At 45.7% G+C, this 24,783-nt stretch overlaps 1 protein-coding gene across 1 annotated transcript in view; it reads right to left on the reverse strand.

Moving 5' to 3' along the window:
* The window catches only part of IGSF11 (immunoglobulin superfamily member 11), a 94,363-nt gene extending 78,962 nt beyond the window's left edge, over window positions 1-15,401 (reverse strand). The window contains exon 1 of the mRNA XM_082760477.1: window positions 15,268-15,401. Coding sequence (XP_082616603.1) covers window positions 15,268-15,337 — 70 coding nt within the window. The 5' untranslated portion in view covers window positions 15,338-15,401. The remainder of the gene's footprint in view (window positions 1-15,267) is intronic.
* Between the last annotated feature and the right edge of the window lie 9,382 nt (window positions 15,402-24,783).

The raw sequence follows: 24,783 nt of genomic DNA on the forward strand, positions 1-24,783 counted from the left end.
ACCTGTCTCCATCACCCACACAGTAATAAAGCACTCCCTCCAGGTATTTGATAAAATCCATCTGAAGCCTCCTCTTCTCCATGTTGAACAGTCCCAGCTCCCCCAGCCTCTCCTCTTAGGAGAGGTGCTCCAGTCCTTTGATAATATTGGTCGCATACTGGACTCTTTCCAGTATGTCTAGGTGTCTCTTGTACTGGGTTTGGCAAGAAAAATAGATGTGAACTCCTCCTTGAAGTACTGCTGCCTCATCTACCCAAACCGCTTGCAGGAAGCTGCGAGGATGCACCATTCCTACCCATTTTCCTTGGTGCTTATTTACTCTGTGTGTCTGCATAGCCACAGACAGGATTTGAAATAAGCCTGCTCATGCACTCAGACGTGTGTTACCCCCCCCCAGCCCCACTGGGAGGGCAGCTTCAGCCCCCGTTGGTCCCTGCACTTCCCATGGGAGAAGCGTGAGTGGGCAGGGAGGGGGAAGAGTCGTGAGCAGAAGCCGTGATCTGACTCTGTCAGCAGATGACTTCTATTTGCACTCGTTAGCACTGCCCTAGCGTGTGCTAACACCACCCCCTCGGGTAATTCAAATTTACAAAATAAAATAGAGGAGAAGAAGAAGAGGAGAAAAAAAAAAAAAAAAAAAAAAAGCCCATATTTCTATATTTAGGAGGTTAGGATAATCGGGGTGGAAGAGCCCATCTGTTTGACGTTCACTCCAGCTGCTGTGGATGCAGAAATTTGTCTATTTTCTTTCCTTTTGCCTGTTTCAACTTGTCCTGGCTGACTGCTACAGCCACCCAGAGAGCCTGCTGCATGGCCATGGCCAGTTGGACCTAAAACTGAACACCATCCCATAGGAGTCACTGTGCAACTCATCAGCACAACTAGCATCCTTCCTAAGGGAGTGTAAAACAGTTAATAATCATTATTATTGTTATTATTTTATTGTTACTATTAAAAAACACCTGTTCATAAACACTGAACAGAGGGCAACACAGAGAGGCAGAAGACAAGACATATCTTAGCCCTCCATAAAGGTCAGTTTTAGGAAGGCAGCCTCTTCTCTACCACATCCTCATTTTAGGAGATTTCATATAAAGCTGAATTTCTCTGGGATGCCAACTTGCTTCAGTGGCACTAGCCACATGGAGACACGGACATATTTCTTTTCTAGCCAGCCCTATTTGCCATTTTCATCCCAAGACACTCTGAAAATGAGCCCAAGCTAAATTTGGAAGCGTGCTTTGATCTTCCACCTTCCTGAGCTGATCAGGATCTGGTCCCAAAATAAAAAAAGTACAATGGCCTCCAGCAGTCTCTTGATGCTGTTCCTGTCATAAACAGGAGTGCCCACAACCCTTATAGGATATAGCATCACTGCCCCTGTACACCTAGCACAGTGCTATTAATTTTGCTGCTAAAGGCATCCACATAGTGTGCAAGGACCTGTGGCACACCACTGGGACCATTTGCTGTTTATTTGGTATAGGCGATTGCTTTTTAATTTTACAATATGCATTGCCTGGGTTATTAAAGGTGCCAGGGATGAGCGGTAAGCCTGGATAAACCATATGCAATTAATGTGCTAAAAGCCCTACAAAGATTAGAGAAGAGTGCCGGTGCAAAATTCAGAATTTCACCACCTGCTTTTCCTTGCAGGGCCCTCCATAGCCGTTGAGCTGGGACTATACAACAGGTCTTGTAGGAGGAAGGCAAGGAGCACAGGCTAATAAATAGGAATACAGATGGGGAAACGTGCCAGTTGAGAGACTGCCCAGTCCTCTCTGCAGCACACATTGCTAGTGCTCTTCTCTTCTGCCCTGCAAATGCTCCCTCCCCTTCCCAGCTACCCAGAGCTGAAGCTGTCCCATTGATTTCCTGGGGTGCAAGACTAAAACTTAAGCCATCACCTAAGTGGCAATAAGTTTGTCCATAAGCCCAAAAACTTTCCCTCGGAAACAATCCTCCTTTCATATATGTATTGTAAATCTCTTGCATACAAGGAGTCGATGGACAGTGATGACCACTTTTTGTAGGCTTGACCTTGTGATATATCAGGTTTGGGTTTTGGTACGGAGGATGGATTGGTTGCATTTCTGATTAAGCCCACTGACTAAGCACAAGAAACAACATCATACTCCTTTAAGTCTATGCTCCAAAGAGCTCATTTTAGCTCTTGCAAGTCAGCAGGAACAGTCGCCCTTCCTTGCCCCAAAGTCACTGTCTAGCCATGCGGCTGCCTCCCACACATCACCCATCATCCAGATATGGGTTTTACTCTTCCCAGCTTCCCAGACCACATCGACCTGAGCCATCTGTGGTCTTCTGCTAGCTACTCTGCTCAGGATGCCCATTGGCATCATGACCCACAAAGAGCTATTTCTTTGAGAATCAAAGCCCCAACACCCACACCTCCCCAGTAACTTTTAAACCCAGTGGCCAATGCTCACTGACTCTGACAGAGGAGTAAAGTGCTCCAAGACATTAATTTTATTTCCATAAATTGAGATATTTGCTGCCATGGGAAAGACTGGGCCCTACTCAACCCTCTATTAGATGTGAGAAACCCCACACAGGTCAGCCTGAAAGCACAAACAGGAAGGAAATGAGGTCTCACCAGACTGTGAACCCAAAAAAAAAAAAATTATTTAAGCATGCTTTTTCAGTCAGGCCAACAAAACAATACCTGTGCCATAGAGCTAAAAAGTATATCACATACCTTCAGATTCTTCTTTTCCACAATATATAGCCTCCAAAAGATGCATGGGAAAATGTAGAGCTTTCCTGATTTATATTCTTATGACAGCCCTTAAAGATTGTAATGTAGCTCATAGCTATTCCTCACAGACCTAGAGAAAGTTCTCTTTTCTGTGAGGGTCACTTTTAGTCAAGTATTATATAACATTTCCTAATTAATTTCTTGAGAGAGACGATAAGCCAATAAAAGCACATGGAAAGCATTCTGAAATGTGAGAAATCTTAAATGATGAAGAAATAACGATTTAAGTAAAAATAACAGCTGCTTTTCTCAATTCTTCATATTATTTTCCCTGGTGTTTAACAAAAAGCACAGACTAGCATGTGGAAAACTTCAGGTGAACTGTCTTGTATTCGATTAAATCAGGAATACTGCAAGCCTGTGCAATATTTATATTCTCACTTCTCTCCACCATCCAAAAGACATAACTGCAGACAAAAAAAAAAAAAAAAAAAAAAAAACAACAGCAAAAAGGAACACAAAAAAAAAGTCTCTCATATGGTCACTCTCATGAAAGATAATTTTGCTTGGGTCTATATATTTGGACCCTAATTCAGCAAACCACTTAAACATATGCTGAAGTTCATGATTTACCACTCTACCACTTACGTGTCCACTCAAGAATATGCCTAAAGTCAAGCATATGCACAGCACTCTGTTGGCTGTGGACCCTACATCTTTCTGTTCATTTCTGCAACTATTCTAATTTGGTGACATGAATGCACAAGTAAGTAATACATCCCAAGCAATTTTAGCACATGCTGGCAAAAGCGAAGTTTGAACCTGATTATCCACATCAATAATCTGACTAATCACTAAAAAGTAATAAACATTTTTCATTTCTTTCACAAACAGCTGAATTCTAACCATTATTTACAAGATGTCAGACCAGTGAAATACTATGGCATGAACTTTTGCTCTGGGTCAGTGCCAAGCAACCAAACCTGGAGCTGAAGTATTGCTCTGCCCTGAAAGAAAACAGGAGAAACTCTGCTCATGAGTATGTGGAACATCAAATATTATTTGTAGAAGCTATTCAGTAAGTAATTTCAAATAAGTAAAATGGGGAGAAACCACAGGATGTTCACAAACAATTTGCAAACAGAAATGGAAGAAGAATTCATTAAATAAATTATTGGCTATAAATTATTCACCTACCTCTAATCTTACTACCACTTAGACTATAAAATTCATGCCATAAAAGATACAGGATACATAACAAGGCATTGTTAACTTATGCATTTCCCAGTGCTGCTTCATTTTGACTGTCCAGTTATATTATTGCATTAAGACAGCCTTTTGCCTCTAATATACTTTGAGCGTAATACATTTCTGCTTTAAAAGCTGAGCTAAGGAGACCTGGTCTGATTTTAGATTGTGGTTTGATCTTGAGCTGCAAGGCTGAGTAACTCCTCAAGTATGAGAGAAAGATCCAAGCTGCCCTCTGAGAAAGACTCCAACTAATGGAAACCTTGCACAGTTGGATAATTTCATGAGATTTCCATCATTTGGGCCCACTTCATATAAATTCACAGTGGAGAGCAGATCACTGGGCTTCACAGGTGCTGCCTGAGCTTCCTTATCTTCCAGATGAAGGGAAGAGATCCCTTTCATTTGACATAGAGGATGGAGACACGAACCATGAGGCATTGTAACAGGCATTCCAGCAAGAGGCATAAAATACAGCCTGAGATTATTTTTAGCCGTAGAAAAGAAACCCAGAAGGGTTTCCCACTGATAGCCAAGGATGAAGACAGTTTTTTTTCATCTTGTTTTTGTCACGACTTGTTCTAAGTGACAGTCATACTCTGCTACTTGTTTGGTCTTTCAGCAGTTGTTTTGGTATTTTTCTTTAATACCATATTTGTTTACCTTTAATTAAGCTGGCGATGATTGTCATTAAATTTCAATGTTTGTGGGAAACTGGATGCAAACTGTGGTTATTCGGCTCTGGAGGAAGAGAGTGAAAAAGGGTTCCTACAGCTGTCAAAATAACCTCCTGGTTGCCTCCGAAGCCAACGCGACCGCTGCTGCTGGCAACATGCTGCAGTTAAACATCACACCTCGTCATCCACATGTGATTTCTCCTTTGACATGCCATCAAGGTTGGTCCTGCACCCCTTCATCATCCTGCACTGACTCATAGTGGGCTCAGCCCCTGGCCCAGTGGATGTTAGGGGCGTTTTTATCAAGTCCTGGCACAGCACGTGGTATTTCCTAGAGGTGCTTTGAAAGACCGTCAGCACGGGGCAAGAGAGGCCAGGGCACAGCCTCCACTCACCTTGAGGACTTCTTGAGGACTCCGTCTCCTGACCCACAGACCTTACAAGCTCAATAAGCTTTGCCATAGTACTCGCTACATCAAACAACAGGAGGATAACTATGGCACTGCTGACATGAGAAATCATGGGGATGCTTCCTTTTCTGGCTTATTTCCAACTTAAATTCATGTCAGCGAGGCTTTTTAAAAGGAACCTGAGGGAATTGTGTGCTCAGTTCCCATAGGTATTTCATAGGTAGGTAATCCGAGCTGTAACAGGCATAACTCTATTTTTTTTTTTGCCATTTCCATAGTGAAACTACATCACATGTAGAGAGTGGATAAGAAGAAAGGGCTGGATTTGGCCAGATGGAGACTGCAGTTCCCTGGAGCAATGCAGTTAACCTTCAAAATGCCAGAAGACCAGCTCCACTCTTTGGTCTGCAGAAGAGCCCTGGCTAGCACACCTCCACCACTCATGGCAAAGCCCACCCAGGAATACGAAGCCAAGGCAGGCCAGTCCTGCAGCACACCATCCTGAGCCTCTCGAGCCAAGCCTGTGTGCTAAAGTGTCCTCTCCCCAGTGTCCCCAGGGCCACCTCTCTGGACATCCTGTGCATGTCCTTCTGCCAATGACTCAATCAGCAGGAAGGCATCATGTTCCTATGGAGAAGGCACGGGGCCAGCATCAGGAGATGCAGGATCTGACCCACAGGAGACCTGCATGACCATTGGTGAGGTGCTTTCCATCTCAGTGCCTCAGTTATCCCACGGAGTGTCTGGTGATCTAGACAATGTCTAATTCAGCAGAGAGGAAGGTTATACAAAGATGAGCATTAAAAATGTGGGTGGGTGGAATGCAATGCAGCTATGAAAGATTCGGAAAAAATATGTGGGCCTCCTTCTTCATGCTCTTCATATCCTTCTACAAAGTAGTTATTCAAAGCAAAAATAATATACCCTTCCTACAAAGGCGGCATTCAGCAGGCATGCATATATTTAGATCGCTGTGCAAACAATTACCGACTTTTGTCCGAGGCAGGAGAATGGTACCCTGTGCTGCAGAGGGGGGATGGACAAAGACATCCCAAGGCAGCCTGCAGTGAGGAATAGGCCAGGAGATGGATCTCAGGGGCAGATTCAGCCTTGGTGTAAACACTAATGCTTGCCATGCATGAGAAACCCAGGAGTAAATAAATGGCAAACCTCTCACAAGCCTGATCTGGAGGTCCATCAGGTGCTGGATGCTTACAGGACACGCTCTCATCTTTCTGTACGTCAAATGCTTCCCTTCTACCTCTCCAGACAAACAAACAAGAGGACACTGCAGCAGAAGCAGCTCTCAGGAAGGATGGCACAAAACACCTCTCCAACCATTTCTGCAGCAATTTTCGCTTGCCATACTGTCCCCCTTGTGTGGCCGAGGGTGCTGCACGTGCCTTTTCCTTGCCCATGCGATATTTGTCAGTAGGAGCACTCACTTTCCCCTGACCCCTAACACGTGCTTTCTACCCTTTCCACCAACACGCAGCATTGCACAGAGCATGGAAACAGCAGCAGAGACCCACTTGGTGGCAGGAGGGAACAGAGCCCACATCTCCCAGTCCCCAGTGCTCACAGAGAAAACACTGAAAAAGGAAAGAAAAAAAAAAAAAAAAAGCAAGAGCTCCCCCCCACACCAGTGCCTGGCTTCTCCCTTACATGCACAGCATCACTGCTGCTGAATTGCAGCCTCGGGGAAGGGAAGAAAGAGGCCCAAAAGGCAGCCAGGAAACCCACCGTCCATTGGCTTCCCTCCACGCCAGGCGAGCGGGCTCCTTCTGCTGCAGTGACTTGGCAAGCGCACCTCGCTCTGACTCAGCACCTCGCCGGCCGGCACCTCCTGTCAATTAGTCCCACAAAATGCTGACTCCTGAAGGGCTATCTGTGATGGGGACAGTGGGATCAGCATCCCCCTTCAGCTGCAGCAGCCCCTTCTGCTGCCCCCTGGCCTGTTCAGGGCTGGAGCGAGGTGGGTGCAAGAGGGATGGGGAGCGGGGAGGGTAGGGGAAACCTGCCTGTGTTATACCTGTTTTGTGGGTAAAAGGAGAGATACTGATGGCGTGGCAGCTGAAATGCAGTCTTACAGGGGAAAATTTAAAAAAAAAAATAAAAAAATAAAGCCAGTGGGAACAGGGATAAGAGTGGAAGATGAGACTATGAAAAAAAAAAAAAAAAAAAGCAATGCAAAAGTTAGCAAGCTAGCACAGAGCTCTCTCCATAGAAGCAGCAAAGCACAGCCATGCAGCTGAGAGGCACGAGCCCACGCTTCGCATCCGAGGCACGGGTAGCACGGGAGGGGAAGGCGCTGACTGCGGATGAGCCCCTTAATAGGGGCCTGGGGCACGCCAGCTGTCCAGGGCAGGAGGAAGGGATGCCCTTGACAAGCCAAGGACGTGGCGGTTCTGCAAGCAGACTGGGGCTACGCTGTCCCTCTGCCAAGTAGCCAAGGTCCTCCCAACCTCTCCCAGCTCTCAACATACGGCCGGAAAGCGAAGCGGGCGTGCAGCCTAGCAGCTCCACAACCGATGGAGATGTCAAACCCCATCAGACAGCAAAGCTCAGGCACTCACTCAGCTATGGAAACAGCCCAGCGCTTCAGGTGGGATGCCACAGTTCCCTAGGACATGATGCAATGACTGCTTTATACAGTGCAGGAAATGGCCAAAATAGCCACGCTAGCCAATGGCTAAAATGTCCAGCATGTCTCTTAGTTTATGGTCCTGCAGCTGCAGAATTCATCGCAGAGCAATGTCACCACCTGGGCAAAAGGACAGACATTAAATTGCAAGGTGAGTAACACACAGATCCCATCTACACAACCATGGCTGAAGGGGGAGAAAAGTTACCTACAGATCAAATCTCACCGCAGCAATTCTGAATTTACTGAGCAGGAAGCAGATATGTGCTGCACGGTGTGGAGGGAAAGGAAAGAAACAACAAAGTCAAAGAAATACACCACTAAAAGAGTGACTTCAGCAACACATGTAGGAATTAGCTAAATGTCACAGCAAGCCACAATTTTGCAGTGTCTTAAAGAGCAGTAGGAAGGGGAACAGCCAGTCCCAGGGCACTTAGAGGCTAAAGCCCCTAAAAGTACACAGCAGGAGACGAAGCAGCTCAATCTCCACGCGCAGGCACTTGCACCCCTTCAACCCACTGACATTTCGGAAGGAAAAGCACAGGACTAAGTGATTAATTCTCGGTCCCTTCAAAGAATGACAGCTAAACTGCTCTGTGCAGGAGGCAGGCTCAGCGCCAGACCTATCCCTTGCTCACCCGTGCCCCCCATGCTGGTGGTGGGGGGCTGAGCCCTGAGCTGCTGCCCCATTGCCCAGAGCCAGACTCCCCCCGGAGCCTACCCTGTCCCTGATTACAAGGGATTACCCCCAGGTCTCCGACAGGGTGGGTTTAATCTATTCCTTAATATGTGGAAGAGAGCCGGCGAGCTGGCAAAGTGATTTGGGCTGGCTGAGATGAAAGAAGATTGGGAGAGACTTCCATGGGATCCGACAAAGCTAGGCAAGTGGGCAGCATAGCGCCAGATGAAATTCGGCATTATCCAACAGACAGTAATAGAAACTTGGGAGAATAATCTGAACTGCTCGTCTACCACAGGGCTCTAATTCAACTGTAATCACTTGAGCAAAATATCTTGGTATCACTGTGAACGGCTCAGAGAAAACATCTGTTCAACAGACAAGGGTGGTCAAAAAGCAAGCAAGCCGGTAGGATAGCTAAGGGCTGAGGCAGAAAAGGATGCTGGAAGCATTAAAATGCCTCTGTGAACATTGGCAGCGCACCCTCAACTGGAATTGCTGGGGTTGCTTCTGGATGGCACACCTGGAAACACAGAAGGGACAGAAAGGTTTCATTATTCACCAGTAAATAACACTTACTGGTCTAGCACTGTTAAAACAAGGCCAATTTAATCTGGAGAGAAGTAAGGTTAAAAAAATATATATCAAAAGGATATGAAGAAGTGAAACAGGTGCTTCTACCCATTTTTATTTTTGAAAGAAAGATGAAAGGATGCACAATACAACTAAGGAGCAGGGAATGTGACCAGGCATGAGGAAGTAATTACAATTTTCCTTTTTTTTTTTTTTCTCCCTCACTTACTCCAAGCACAACACATAATTAACTACCAGGAATGATTAGCACTTGTTATCAGTAAAGTCAAGAGCTCAGAAAAGTCACAGAGGCCTGAACACTTCTAAGGCTACTGGGAACGTCCACAGGTATGTCAGGTAGAACGAAGAGAGGAAAAAAAAAAAAAAAAGAAAAGAAAAGAATTGAAAAACACTCAGCAGCACTACACCTTAATGCTCCCAGGCAGGCATTAGCCAACTTCTAATTAATGAGGATTAGGAAGTAATCTCCCCAGTGGGCATGCAGAGAGTGTGTACCAGCCCACTTACTCCTGGCAAAGGCCGCTAATAGCCGCCAGGCAGGGGAAGAGCTGGATCTCCATCACCCACCTGCAGCCCATGCCCCTCAGGTGGCTGAGGTCTGGGTGCCCAGCAGGACCCCACACCAGCCTGCACACCAGCCATAAGGGCTGCAAGGTGGGGCTCATTTACCCCAGCCTGACCCCACTCCTGGTAAGGGGGCAGGTTTGGGGTCTCTTGTTTTGCACGTGGAGGGGGGACAGGAGAGGGGATGGGCATTTTAGTCACACCTGGTACCAACTGCTCACCAGGGGGGTTCCTGCATCCCTCTTGGAAGCATCCAGTGGTGGCCGTGGCTCCGCAGGCCAGAGGTGCAACCTGACCCACAGCTGCTTAGAGCTGCTTGCAGAAATGCACCACAGACTATAAATGCTCGCCCCCTGAAATTACATTCCTGGATTCTGCATCTTGAGGAAAACTGAAGTCTGGATGTAACTGAGCGGCATTCAGACATCGGCTTTGTGCTGCTGATGCTTATGAAATACAATCTGGCTCACGTTCCTGTAGCTGGGTTGACTCATGAAGATGTGAGAAAAAAAATATGCATAAGCTTTTATCCCTAAATAAAAGATCCAATCCTACTAATACAGAAATTACACTTGAAAGTAATTTCACGCAGATACGCAAATGCACAAGTGCTACTGTGCAGCCAGGAGGAGAGCTGTGACTCCATGCATGCACAAGTAACAGGAGGATGAGTGTGATCCTGTCCTGATCAGCAAGAGGGCTGGATTTCTTAAATACAAAATTGTCTAATTTCATACTCATATTCTGCGGTTTTTTGGTTTTTTTTTTTTTTTTTGGTGCAAATAGTATTCTGCAGTATGATGGATAAGAGAAGGACACAGGCAAGGCCATGTACATGCATACAATTTTTGCATACACGTGCTAAGATGGCAAAAATAATGGACAGGAACTGTGCATAAATACCATCAGTTGCTACAAGTTGGATTTCATCACTGTTGTTTTTAAATGCCCTGCAGAAATTAAAAAATAGGAGCAACTTTAGCTTTTACTGTATTTACTTCCACTAAACCAAACCTTATCAGACTTGGGATGCTTTGTAAAATCAAAATGGTGTTTCAAAAGAAAATTGGGGAAAAGTTGTCAGAAATATATAAATATCCATCTCAAGCCTCTTTGGGGTGAAAAAAAAAAAAAAAAAAAAAAAAAAAGACTTTTCACATCAAAATACCTTTTGCTTAGTGTATTTTTTTTGTATTATAATATTACAGTTCCATAGAGAAATAGAACATTGGTTGATCCAAAAATTCTCTAAATCCTCTCAGAAATTTCCTTTCAAAAACATCAAAGCCTTTAATTTCTATTTCCATTCAAAATGAGGCTGAACCCCTCAGCCCTGATGAAACAGATCATTTGTCCTTAGTCCAGCTCAAGCAGCAAAAACAAACAAAAAAAAGGCAGAAGCCAGAATGGACACACGTGACCTCCAAAACCAAAGAGACGACAACAGATACAGGGGAAAATGCAGTTTACTGTGCATAATTAGTAATAGTGTTCTCTCTTTCTGATGCATGAAACATTTGTGAGAGGAAAGTGGGGTGGTATATGACTAGGAGCCCTGTAATTGTGACTTCTCTGAAAGAGAGAGGGGCAGATGTCCTGGAAGACAGCAAGCAAATCATTTCATCTCTGTACGCTTCAGCTTTTCCAAGCCATAAATCAAGCTGACTGCACTAACAAAGTAAGTTCGGGGACTCTCAATTAGTTAATGTTCATAAATGACTGTGCAAACACAAGGTAGTATCAACAAGGGAACTGTCTTTGTTACACTGCTGTCTGTTAAACAACCAGGAGGTAAATTTCTCCCTGAACATTTACAAAGGGAAGGCAGCATTAGTGCTCCACAAGGAGAAAACTACAAAGAACAGACTTTCAAAGCATGCACTTCTCCTTGAAATAAACTGTGTTAAAAGCACTTTACTTAAAAAGCACAATGATAGTAGCATCCTGCTAAATATAGATGACTCACCACAGTTTAATAGTGAACATCCCTGAAGAGTGCCATTACAGCAGTGCTTAATTTTATGCAGCAGGTTAAGCATTCTCCTGTGCTTACAGTTTGGACCAAGACACTCAAGTCCACCAGCATCCACTGACCTTCAGTGGGTCACGAAGCCTCTCTGAGCCTCGCTTTCTCCTCACCTATTGCTGGTATCACAATACAAACTCATCTCCCCAGCGGAGGCAGGAAAAAATGATTTCTAAGTTTCTTAATGAGTTGTTTATACCATACTTTGTATACCCATAATACTGGTGAGCAGCTAAATATAGCTGTTCTTGAGACACTTCGAGAACCTCAGAGAACAGAATCTTGCAGAATAAAATTGCATTTTAGGCAATACTGAAGGAAGAAAGATAACACACACACAAAAAAAAAGTTTCCAAAATAAGGGTAAAATAATGCCTACGTTAGAGACACAAGAGGTATTTAATGCATCTATACCTACCACTGGGGACCAAGGTCAGGTTGTGAGCAAAATGATTTATCTACACGTCACAAAACCACACAGCTTGACACAAATGGCAATCTGTTCCAAAAATGCATAAGTGTGGAAGAGCAAGGGACGGCCACGGTCCTCTCTTGCTGGGGCTGAGGACCTGGCACTGGGTTGGGAAGAATATGTGGGCTAGCAATAGGGTGCTGCATGGCCAGAACTTCAATGCATAGCTAAAACTCAATGATAAACTCAATGTGGCAGGAGGTTGACTTCAAGTGAGGACCAGAAAGACCAGCCTGTGTGAAAAGTTGCAGACCAGCTGTTGTATGGATGCGTTGCTGCTGGGCTCAAACACACACACACGCACACTGATATACAAGATCCAGCTGCAATGGACTGTAGCACACTGACATCCAACCTGTTGCAATACAGTGTCACAGGATCTAAACACCAGGAGGCATTAAAAAAAAAAAAAAAAAAAAAAAAAAAAAAAAAAAAAGTTGGTTCTGCAGTTTAGCTGTACCCGATGTGTGATTTCTAGCACATCTGAAAATTTGCAGCCTGCTATTTCTGGTGATGCAGCGGGATTGATTTGCAATCACAGGTTTGGTTTCAAAGCTCTAAACAGAATTCCCTCCCATCTTTCCATAAACTTCCCTAGGGAGCTTGAAAAGTATTATTTGCACAAAAGTTATTATGTTAATAATGCTTTAGAGGGAAAACAAAGACACTGCCCCTGCCCCAGCAGCATTAAAGATGGATATTATAAGCCCAATGAAAGCAGTCATCTAGCTCCAGTTAAAAAGAAACATTGCTATTTTACAAATTACAAAACAACGTAAGAAAATGGGGCTATAATACTTGATCGACAAAGTCTGATTGCATTTTATTGTAGGCATAAAGTGTGAGAATGACAAAATGACCTCCAGGGACCTTCTTTCCCAGCCACTTTTCATTTGTTTGGCATTGAGCATTTCTTCAGATTATACACTCTTCTGGTTCCTGACCCTTTAACTTTTAAACCTTTCACCTGTCATTCAGGTATCACTTTGTACATGATCCCGTCATACCTTTTTTCTCTATCCTCAAAACCAATCTAGAGCCTCAGAAAGGAAAATCTCTCTTCCTAACCAGGCTTGGCAACTCAGACCAGAAATACACACACTGACCTTCCACAAATGTTGTTTAGAAAAAACTCTGCCAATTTTATTTGAGCTTGCACAGTGCATGTCTGTTGCTTATACCTTATCAGGATTTTCTTTTCAAAATCAAGAACCACAAAAAATATAACCATATTTGTAACATACTGGGTAATACAGAAATAGCTACGTGCCATGGTTATTTTCATCCACCACCATCTTCTAAAGACTTTTGCTAAGACAAAACTTAAAAGCAAACTTGAGACACAGGTGGTTCATTCAGGTCATTTTAAGCCTTAAAGGGAAGTGCAAGAAAAAAAAAAAAAAAAAAAAAAAAAAAAAAAAAAAAAAAGAATTACACTATTTCTGTGCTTAGTTGTCTCTATTGTCATTGTCCCCACATGCCCTCCACCAAAAAAAGAAAACCAAATATTGAGTCAATCTTTTTTTCTAAAGAGAAAATCAAATGCCCCTGTAGTTTTAACCTCGGATCTGGTTACTCTTTGATTTTTTTTTTTGCAGGGATAGCACATCAACAGTAACACTGCATTGCTTACATGTCTATAACTGCAGTAGGAACAGTAACTTTTTAGGCAGTTACACTTTCACAACGCCTGCAAATAAAGAACTGTGGCACTGAGGACCTGAAAATGAAACTCACTAAGCACACTTTCCAAACCTAGAAAAGCATAAAAAGTAATCAAGAAGCATGAAGTGTGAAACAGCTGAGATTATTTGCTTCAATTAAAAGCTAATAAACTCCTTTTTCCTCTTCGAAGTCAGCAGGCGAAGTTTCCAGTTAATGCATGCAACTCCTAAATGTTTTCAGAGGGTGGGACTCAGGGTGCCAGCTTTTGGGGCTGAGGCATTTATGAAAAATCCACCTTGTCCAGCACCAGGCTCGCTTCTCGGTGGGTCCTGTCCGGAGGGGAATGGTCTGCTGCGCCTCTGTGCAGGGCGCTCAGAGTCAGGTACGGCTACCAAAGCTGCAGTCTCCATCCATCCTGATCCAAACTTCCAGAAAGTTTCTTGCAGACCTTGCTGAGGCATTTCTGGTGCTCTCATGGGAGATCCCGTCATGCCTGGCTGTTCTCTCACTCTCCTGGGGATCCCTTGCAGCAGGGTGCCCGCTTTGCCAGCCACAGAGGTGGCCAGCAGCACCCAGCTGGCTTGGTGGAGCTGTGCCCTGCTCACTGCTGGGCTGTCCTCTGCCAAATTACTTAGCAGACCTCTGCACGAATGAGCAGACCTTAAGAAAATTACTTTACAAACCTCTGTAAAACATAAGCAAGCAGGCCTGCCCTAAAGTTTGACATCACTTGAAAGAAGGCATCGCTATCTGATCAACAGATGAGCCTGGAGGCTTTACACTTTGCAGGTTCTTCCTTCACCCTCACTGCAGCACCTCTGGGTGCTCTCCAGGGATGCACCAAGTGATGCGAGTGCCATCCTTCATAGGCGGTGTGCTTCCTCTCCCCACAGAGGACCGGGCTATGCACCTTGCTTTGCAAGGGCTTGTCGGGGAGGGAGGGGATGGAGAGGTCCGGGTCTTTCCACATCCCCAGAGATGGGGATGAGCTCAAGAAGCCGGCTGAGCGCTTGGGAAGAGGAGGCAACGGAGGCTGGAGTAGGGTCCTCGGGGGGTTCCCCAACCCCGAGGGGTGCTCGGTTCCCCAGGGGCCACGGAGGGCCCCGGGGCTTCCCGTCGGCATCTTGGCAGAAAGTTCCCTGCTGCCTCGGGGCCTGGAGGATAGCCCGGAGTTTCCCACCCAGGTGAGCTTGCAACGGGGCCAGGCCCTGCCAAGCGAACCTCTACGAAGCCCAGACACTTTGGGGCAAGTTTCCCGGGCAGGTAAAACACAAATAACCAACGGTGCGAGCAAAATAAATACATTTTAAAAATGCTGCAGGGGAGGCGAGCGGAGCAGCAGCGCTCCTTCCCTGCCTGCCTGCCTGCAGCGCGCTCCTCGCCGCAGTCCCGAGCATCCCCGGCGGGACCTCCACCCTAAGTACCCCCCTTGGGCTCCGGGTACCACCGGGTCCCGGACACCAACCGGGCACCTCCGGGTGCCGGGCAACCTCTCGCATCCCCAGCGGTGCCGAGCTTCTCTCCCCGCCCGGTACCCGCGGGCAGAAGCGGCAGCAGCAAGCACTCACTCACCTCGCAGCGCCAGGAGCGCGGCCAGGGCGGCCGGCACCCACCGCCCGCCGCCGGGCCGCCGCCGAGTCATGCCGGGCCGGGCCGGGCCGAGCCGGGCCGGGCCGGGGGCTCCCTCCTCCGGGCAGGGTGGGCGTCCAGCCCCGCCGCCCCCCGCCGCAGGTGCAGCCGCCGCCGCCGCCCGCTCGCCGCCCGCCCGCTCGCCGTCCCGGGACCGCCCCGCTCGCCGCCCAGGCTCCGCCGTGTCCCCGGCCCCGGGGACAGCACCAGGCCGGCCCGAGAGCGCAGCCTGGCGGCCCCGCGACGCCCCCGCAGCCGCCCGGGGGCTGCGGTTCTCAGAGCCGAGCCGTGCCGAGCCGCCCGCAGAGCATCCCGCAGCCCCCCGGCTGCGCTCCGGGCAGCCACGGGTTTTGGGGACGCCACCTTCCCCCGGGGGAGGGAACTGGGGATGTTTGGTCTGGGGAAGAGGAGGGTCGGGGGAGACCGTACTGCTCTCTGCAAGTACCTGGAAGGAAGGTGTGGGGAGCTGGGGTTGGTCTCTTCTCGCAGGTAACTAGTGATAGGACCAGAAAGAATGGCCTCAAGTAGCACCAGGGGAGGTTCAGGTTGGAAATGAGGAGACATTTCTGCTCAGAAAGAGCAGTCAGGCACTGGGACGGGTTGCCAAGGGAGGTGGTGGAGTCACCGTCCCTGGGGGTGTTCAAGGAAAGGTCGGACGTGGTGCTTGGGGTCATGGTCTAATGGATGACGTTGGCACTATTGGTGATGCTTGGACCAGATGATCTTGGAGGTCTTTTCCAACCTTCATGATTCTATGATCACTAGTGCTTCTCCGACCCAGGCCCTACATGGAAGAAGAGGGTAGAAGCACACAGGTGATGATTTGGTATGGTCTGCATGGAACCAGTCATTGCCACAACACCCAGCATGAATGCTGCTGGCTTGTTGTTTAAAGGTGTGGGGCACCCCAACTCCAGTGCTCAAGAGAGTGGGGGGCACAAGCGTCCAGGACCCCTAAAAATGGGACCAACTTATTTCCAAAGCGAACAAGACAGCTGTTGGAGTTGGAGCCAAGTATCACTGTGTAACACAAGAATCACCAGGAAGCTGTGTCATCCAGGGTCACGAGCTTAAGTAATTGTAGTCCTCGAGGCTACATGGAAAATCAGTCAATCAAAAACCAGCATCCAAGACATCAAGTGTGCACATAGAGGGTGGGAAAGGAGGAAAGAAGCCCTTTAGAAATTTATGGCAGTCATCCGGGGAAAGGATCAAGGCAGAGAGCTTGCACAGATGAGCTCCTTGTGCATGCCCAGCTCCCTATCCAAGTCTCACCATGTTAGTTTTGCTTTCCAAAAATAAGCAGTGTGGTTAGGAAAATCCTCCAGGAATTCAGCGCAGCATATGACTGTTTCATTCCACTACCCCATCAAAGCATAATCCTGCAGCCTTTACATCCTGCAGGGATGCTAAGTCCACTTCATGCAGCTTCTCCCTACCTCCTTCACAGACAGAGGCCCCGCAAGCAATCCCACATCCAGCCTACCCTACTGCCCACGTTTCTCTCTCCTCATTTTCCCCCAAAGCTGCATTTATTTGTTTATTTGTTTATTTATTTATTTATTTATTTTATGTGGCTGTACTCTGACCGAGAAGGGGGGAGCTGCACCTGGGAGTGACTATGACAAGCAAAAGCATACAGGGTTAGCAGAGCAGAAATGACTACAAGCAACAGGAAAAAGAGAAGTTGGTGGTTGTGGAAATAAATGAGTGGGAAACTGGTTACCATCTAACTGGCCTGGGTTAAGTTCTGCCTTGCCCAGCATCAAGCTTTGGCACACTTTTACCAGAGGACTATGTAAAAATGTCACTCCAGCAGCCCAGATCTACTAATTTTCTTGGTTCCAGGAGGAAAAACAACAACAATAGTTGACCGACTGTCCTCACCAGACAGTAAAGCCCCTGCTGACTCCCATGTGTGCTGGGATTTCATGCAATGAGGGCTGGTACCATGCGTTGAGAAGGCACTGCGTGGTGACTCAGGAGATGGAGCCACTGTTTCTTTTCAGCTCTGCCAGGTGCCTGCTGTGTGTCCTCAGGCATCAAACCTGACCATGTGGACAGTCTCATAGGCTCAGCATCCTTGCAAAATGCCCTCTGTGGCAGCCCTGCCACAGGCAGCAAGGCTGAGAGAGAGTTTTGCTCCATTAAGGCAGCAATATAAAAGCCAGCTCTTGGCAAAGGTCAAGCAGCTGAGGCACAGCACTTGGGAAGAGCAAAGGAGAGTTGCAGCCCAGGTGTTTCCCCTGCTCTCTGTCAATACAGGGCCTGAAGATTCCTCAGAGTCCTTCAGACTAGTTTTCTTTCCTTAGATGACCTGTTTTTAACCTAGAAAGAGCATTTAGGAACATGTTGTTCTTATTGATCAGCAGTGGCACCAGGAGACCACCATCCTCGTGGGTACATACAGCAACCACCTGGAGGGAGGCAAGGGGTACGTCTGTGTTCCTAACTGCAACAAGAGCCCATTAAGGCTTCTTGTCAAACATAATCCTTCAACAAAATTAAAAGAAAAAAGTGCACAGTGCATTGGGCACAGTGGCTTGCTGCTACACTCACTCCTTCAGATAACTTCAACAGATTAAAAGATGCAAAGATAAATCAAGCAAAAAGAGGAAAAACTGCATACTCTCCCTAGGAGTGCCGCACTGCTTTCCTGATCTGCCAAGGCTTGGAAGCTTTCTTGACCTAATGGAAATAAGTGTGGTTTTGAGTATAAGGACACACTGCATTTGGCAAATGCCACCCCAGCTCGCCTTGGACTGCTCCTTGTACCCTGCTGTGCATCAGCTGGCAGGTAAACAGCCAAGATCAGCTCACCCTGCACAGTGGCTGAATTAATGTACTTCCTAAAGAGCACAGCGAACATAATGTTAATCAAGAGCCTGGTGGTCAGAGGAAGCTTTTCTGCCCAGAATGGACCCAAATGACTCCCTTCTGATTCAAGCTGGTAGGAGCAGGGAATATTTTCATCACCTTCAGGGGCTGGTCACTGCAACAGATACTGTGTCATACCTGCATAACACAGTGACACAGCAAGTGACTTTAGCTGCTTCTTGCTGCAACTGAAAGAACAATCTGCTGCAGAAGGATGGAGCAGCCCCAGGGAATAATAGTCTTCAGATGCACCAGTCAGTCCTCTCACCCTGGGCCCCACTCCACCTTGCCGCTATTTCCAAAAATAGCCTGCAGACTGTACAGAAAGGACGTGGGCAATGCAAAATTGTTCCTGGAACTCTGAATTTCTACTTGGGTTGCCCTTGAGTTTGCTCCAAAATATTAGGCTTATGCCAACCATTTATTTAGTGAGTGCAGCATACCCCAGCTGGTTGGATGCTAGAGCTATGAGTGGACATATTCGCTGCTCCAGCGGTCTGATTTCCCATCAGTGAGTGTAGACCAGTTCCTTGGCATGATAGAACAGCATTTTGTGGACAGAGGAGACAAGTTTGCAATATCCCAAGCATCAGATGCTGGCCAGTGACCACTACAAGGCTCAGGTGTTTCATATCACTCATGACAACAGACATGGGTTCCTTGCACTGAGTGGCCAAGATATTTGCCAAGGCTTTACATGCTAGGCTGGGCAAGGACACAGAGAGACAAATGAAACCACTCCCACCTGTCTTTTCTTTTGAAAGAATTATGATAAGTAATGCAATTCTCATGTCTCAGGGAAAAACATTGTCCTGAAACCAATTTGAAAAGAAGTTTGTCTTTTTTTTTCCAGGAAGTTTTTTTTTTTTTTTTTCTTCTTTTTCTTTTCCTCTAACATGGCTCCATGAAACCCCAGTGGGGATACAGTTGGGTTCAAGATCTCTGTTAGGTGCCAAATCTTACATCACCTTTGTTATCTCCCAGCTTGTTATTGGGTAATCTATTGTCAGATAGGAATTTATTGAAGGTGACATTGCTTATAAATTGATCAAAATCAGCTTCAGTGAAGTGTCCTTCCAAGCTATAAAGAGATGGATAAAATTTACTCAGTTGATCATTAATAACTTCAGAGTCTCTGGAATTGGTTATCTCATTTTGACAGAGGAAATGGAGTTTGCAGATTGAACTGTTTTAATCCTATCTGAAAAGAAATATGACAGACCTTCAGAGATACACCCAATTAACTATCTCCATACCTTTCCAATAAAACAAAATAAAACAAAAACCTAGATTTATTTAGGTGAACATCTGTGTTTATACAAGACTGTTGTCACTAACCAGAAGAAAAACCAGAAATACTCTTGTCAACTCCTCTGTCCCTGCAGGTTTTTTTTTTTCCCCTGGCCTCAGAGTTAGTTACATTGAAATATTACTGTCCCAAGTACAAAAGTTTGTTTCTCAAAAGCCTGTGCACTAGAATTAGCAGGAGTAATAGGTATGTACTGTCTTGCCATCATTTGTCCTCTGCCTGCAGTCAGGTGCAACCCAGTCCACTGCACCACCAACAAAGGCTTTCTGGCAAGAGCTGCCCATGTTTCCAGCTGTGCAACGGTCAGGGCATCTTCATCCCTACCTCGGTGATGACCTGATGATGTGTCAGCCACCTGGCAAGACCTCGGTTATATCTGAGTAAAACCAGCCCCAAAATAACAGACAAATTACCGCACCCCTTGACTGCCAGATGGTACAAGATGTGTCTATGGAAACCTGGTGGGTTAGGCGTACTTTCAAACTTCTTGGTGCTCTTCCTTAGCATCATGGCCAATAGGTGCATCTGCTTCCCCTCACCACTTAGGTTTCTGACCACCCTGGAGAATTCCAACGTGATTTGAGTCAAGCCAGAATCTTTTCCTGTCTCTCTGTCTTTTCTACATCTTCTGAGTTTTCCCTGGCTGCTCCCACAGCAGAAGCAAGCCTCATCTGCAACATCTCCTCCCTCCCTGCCCAGAGACCCCCTGCACTTCAGCATACACCTACAAAGCTAAAGCTTGTCATTCAGCATATTGAAATCCTTTATTTCCCTCTTGTGCCTCTCCTCCATACCTGGTCCATGCAGACATATTTGCGACAAATTGCTCCCCAAGGCTTCAATTAAATAATTTCTCTGGATGTGCTGTTTTTTGCTGTGGTTAACAACTGCCCGTTGTACCTTGTCAGACACATTCTGCAACCCCTGTTAGCAAATGGTGGATTCTGCATCCTCATAAAAGCATTTCATAATACTGCCATTTACATAATAACTTTCTAAATTGTACATCGACAGACTTCCCCAAATCATTACAGTAGGTGAATTAAATCTTCCACTAAACACCAGCAAATGGTGGTAATGACAAGTCTTCTAAGTAGCACACCCCATAAAGCTCAGAAAATGAAAATCAATCACTCTTCCTTTTTTTTTTTTTTTCCAGAACTGGTGAAAGAATTTATTACACACAGCTGTGACGGAAAATAAATAGATGGCGAAACTGAGAAGCAATACACTGAAGTTAGGACTCATGTACTCCTGCCGTTGCGATACAAAGTGGGTCTCAGAGAATTTTGCAGATTAGAAGTGCTGCTGTAGCTGTGATGGTCTCAAGATATGTGAGTCACAATAACTTCTGCAGAGAAGCAATAACTTTTACTAGACTGACTGATGTAGCTGGAAAATAGCAACATGCTTTTGGGCACATTGACCTGAAGAAGGGCTTGCATGCCTGAAAACTCATCTGTTTTTTTCCCTATTGCATCCACTGGTCTAATAAAAGATATTGCAGCTTCCTACTGTTCTTAACTGCTTCATGTTTGTTGGCAGCTAGTAACCATACAAAACTTATTTTCAGCCCCTTAACTTGCTTTTTCTTGTATGGGGAGTAAAAATGAATGAAGAGACCTGGGAAATGAGAGGCTGAAATGCCTGTGCCAATGAACTTACAGCCACTTTTCTTAATCCTGGGGTTGCTAACAGGGCTTTTGATAAATTGTATTTTAATAACATACTGTATCAGAAGTTACTTTTACAAGTCATCTAGAAAAGCCAGAGTTATGCAAGGAAATGGTAAAAACACAGGAATGTACAGGACTGTCTGGAGAACATGGGGCAGATTTCCATGTCCTGTAAATGGTGATTTTGACAAGCCCACAGAACAATGCAGGTATCTCTGTAGCACCCTTACCACCTCTCTTGATTCAAGAGGGTTGCTTGGCTTAGGGAGTCCAATATTGCCTACACTACTCTGCAGCTGAGCTGTTGTACCAAGGTATGAGATAGCTCGGATATTTGGTATCCACAGTGCAAACTATCCATAGATGAAAGAGGTGGTCCATGCAGCAACTAGGGGTTATGTATTATTGGTCTAAAGGTCAATTTGAGCAAGGTTCCCCTGGTGGAATGAGTTTTCCATGTATAAAGCATGATGCTACTTATTAACATCATACCAAAGTCCCTGATAAATTTTGGGGAGCATGCACCTCACCCCTGTCCATCATTGCTTCCCTCCAAAAAGTGCTTAGGATCTTGATTGAGGGTCTGCCTCAATCCTTCAACACATCCCAAGGGCTTCTGTTCAGAAGTGACATAAGAATAAAACAACGTAAGAATAAAACAGACACTTGCACTTCTACACAACCTGTTAGCTAACATCTCTAGTTGCTTGTGCTCCGCTGCAGACTAACGAAGCCTCTCCTTGTAGCAACATTTGCTGCGGTGCAGGGAAGCTGCCCTGAACCCATGCCAGCTAATCTTCCTTTCACCTGTTCTGGAAGGAGTCTAAGCCACCCTGTAAATCACTGCTGAGAGGAATGCAAATTTCCAAGCTATTATTGACAACGTTGCCTGCCGTTGCTTAGTGTTAGCCATGGGCCACGTGGTATTTGTCAGAGTGCACGGTGCCTGAGGAGTAAAGAGTGTCTTAGATGTGGATGAATTTAGCTCTGTTGAACGTACTGCTTTGGCACAACAAGTCTGTTATGCGGGGCAGGATGTGCATAATTCACATTAGCCTGGGCCAGGAAGGGTTTTTTTCACGGCAAAGGGAGATGGACAGCAGTCTTTCCTTAGAGACTTGACTGTGCTCACAGCGTAATAGGACTGCTGACAGGTGGGTCCATCAGGCCAGAGTTTAGGCCAGAGAAGAAAGTGTTAGGGCTGACTTAAGGACAGCAGGAAGGAGTCAGCTCAGCCCTCAGCAGAACCTGGAGCCAAAGTCTCCTAAGGTCCTGTACCAAGAGCTGCTTTCAGTGAGGAGAGCAATAGCTCCATCTCTAACACAAGGCAGATTTTCATCTCCCAGCACAGTCACACAAAGATGGAAGGTGAATTTACAAAACATGTTCACCAATGCTCTTTTAAATGCCAGTTTAGGGATTATAATGTCGGGGTCCACTTTATTTAGCTACCACAGGGCAAAGCATTGCCTCCCTGTTGCATGAGGGCTTTTAAATGAGTTGGCTTAAAGCAAGGTCTGTAAGCACCCTTTTCATGCTTAGATGGATGGCTCAGACACTGTAGTCCCAAGCAAAGAGAGTGTTAACTGCTAGGAGGTTTTGTTGCTGAATCTACTCCCAACCAATTTTTGCTTCCCTTTATGTACATAGCGAGACATTTTCTTCTCCCTCCATTGCACAAAACCATCATTATAGCTGGCAATTACAGCACCAACACTGAAAACTCAGCAGGCTCACAGAGTGTAGCGTCCTCTCGGTCTGAAGCACGTTTTCTCCAGGTCAGTGCAGGAATGCGGCTAAAGTCCTGCTATTATGCCTTCATCTGTGAACGCAGGACTTGGGTCTCCAGAGCGGAGATGTCAGCCTGGCACCTTCCCTCACTGCTGCATTCATTTAGCACTGTTTAAAAAATGTATGCTTAAAAAGCAAAGTTTGGTTGTTTAAGTGCAAGGGAAAGTCTCTTAATTAGCACTCAAATCAAAAGAAGGGGTGAAATGAAGGAAAAGCGTAAAGTGATTTAACATTTTCAAGTGAATTTCCTGGCCCTTCCACCCCCCCCTCCATCTCCTTTTTTTTTTTTTTTTTTTTGCTGAAACTACCGAGACGACAGCCCCTTTGGACCAGTTTGGACTGAAGAGTGCTGTCTGTAAAGCACTACACGGGGACTGCCAGTTCATTTCATCCTGACTGCACTGATTTATACCAGTGCCCGGTCAAGGATTAAACCCTCCATCAAATTTTAACAGCCCCTTGTCCCTTTAACAGTCCGATTTTGAGCAGGAACCCTTCTTAGACCCTGGATGTCTCTATGGTAACACAACAAGATCGTTTTGTTCTATCTCACCGCATTGTGTGCATATTGAAAAGCACAGTTAAGATATTTTGAAGTGGAGAGTCCAGATCAGCCAATTCTGAAGCCTCGCAAGAAAAATGATTATGCAAATTAAACTCCTAAAGGTGAATGGAAATGAATGCTTTCAACAACAATACGGGTACAGTATGAGAAATGAGAGCAGTGGTCTCAGCGAGGTGCCTCGCTCAGCAGCACAAAACCCACTACACCACTCGCCTCACTTTTTGCTTATCTTTGCAAAATGGTCTGAGACAGAATGGGTCACACTGGCAAAAGCATTTCTCGGTTTTGGGGCTGGCATTCCAGCACAGCAGAGACTGAGCGCAGCCACTGCATGCAGAAGGAGAGTCTCGGGGATCTTAACAGTGTTCCTCTCACATTAATAAATAAATAAATAAATAAATAAAAATAAAGATGGAAAAGGACAGATGCAGCAAGTAGAGCCCTGAGCTCAGGGACAGACTAATACAGACAGTAATTTAAAAGTTTGCTTGCCCCCACCTTTGGGAAAACTGCATCTCACATACTTTCCTCGTGCTGTCTGACTTGCAGTTGGTGGCTGTCTGTGGTATTTCTCACTTGCTGGTTTCTCCAGAAAACATCCCAAAAGGATCTTGGTCTAGTGGGATACTGCACGTTAGGAGGGCAGGAGAACATGTTTCATGCTAGAGGGCACAAAGCAGAGACAGAGGAAGTTCTTACCCCTTCCAGTCATTGTTCCTTTCCTATTTTTTTCATAGCTATCATCCACCTGCTGACTGCCATTGTTGCATTCAAATTCTCATTACAGACAATATGGAAATGAGACATATATAAATCCAATAATTTATTACCAGTGTAATTGAAATCTTAACAGTCTAATCAAAGAAAAAAATATATGCCCAGACCTCATTATTGCAGGGGAAAAAGAAAAAAAAAAAAAAGTAAAGAAGGAATAATATTACCTGGAAAAAGTCTAAGTGATAATACATTTAAACTTACTTTACACAATATTCCTGGCAAACACCCTCCCCTTCGTTTTTCAGGGCAGAGTACGATGCTAGTACGTTCTTTCCCCTCCATCTAAGGTCCATATGGAGAGGTTTTTACACATTTTCTAGCAATGTTTTACACCTTACTCCTTCTTCCTTGGTCTGCAAGTCCACACTGCATCCAAATTTACTACACATAGAGAGTTTTATGCATGTTGGATTTCATTCTGTTTTATTTTTGATAACCTTAAGACTGCTTTTGCCCATCTCTGA

Source organism: Aythya marila (assembly GCF_965140915.1).
Source record: "Aythya marila genome assembly, chromosome: 1".
In the NCBI taxonomy this organism is placed as follows: Eukaryota; Metazoa; Chordata; class Aves; order Anseriformes; family Anatidae; genus Aythya; species Aythya marila.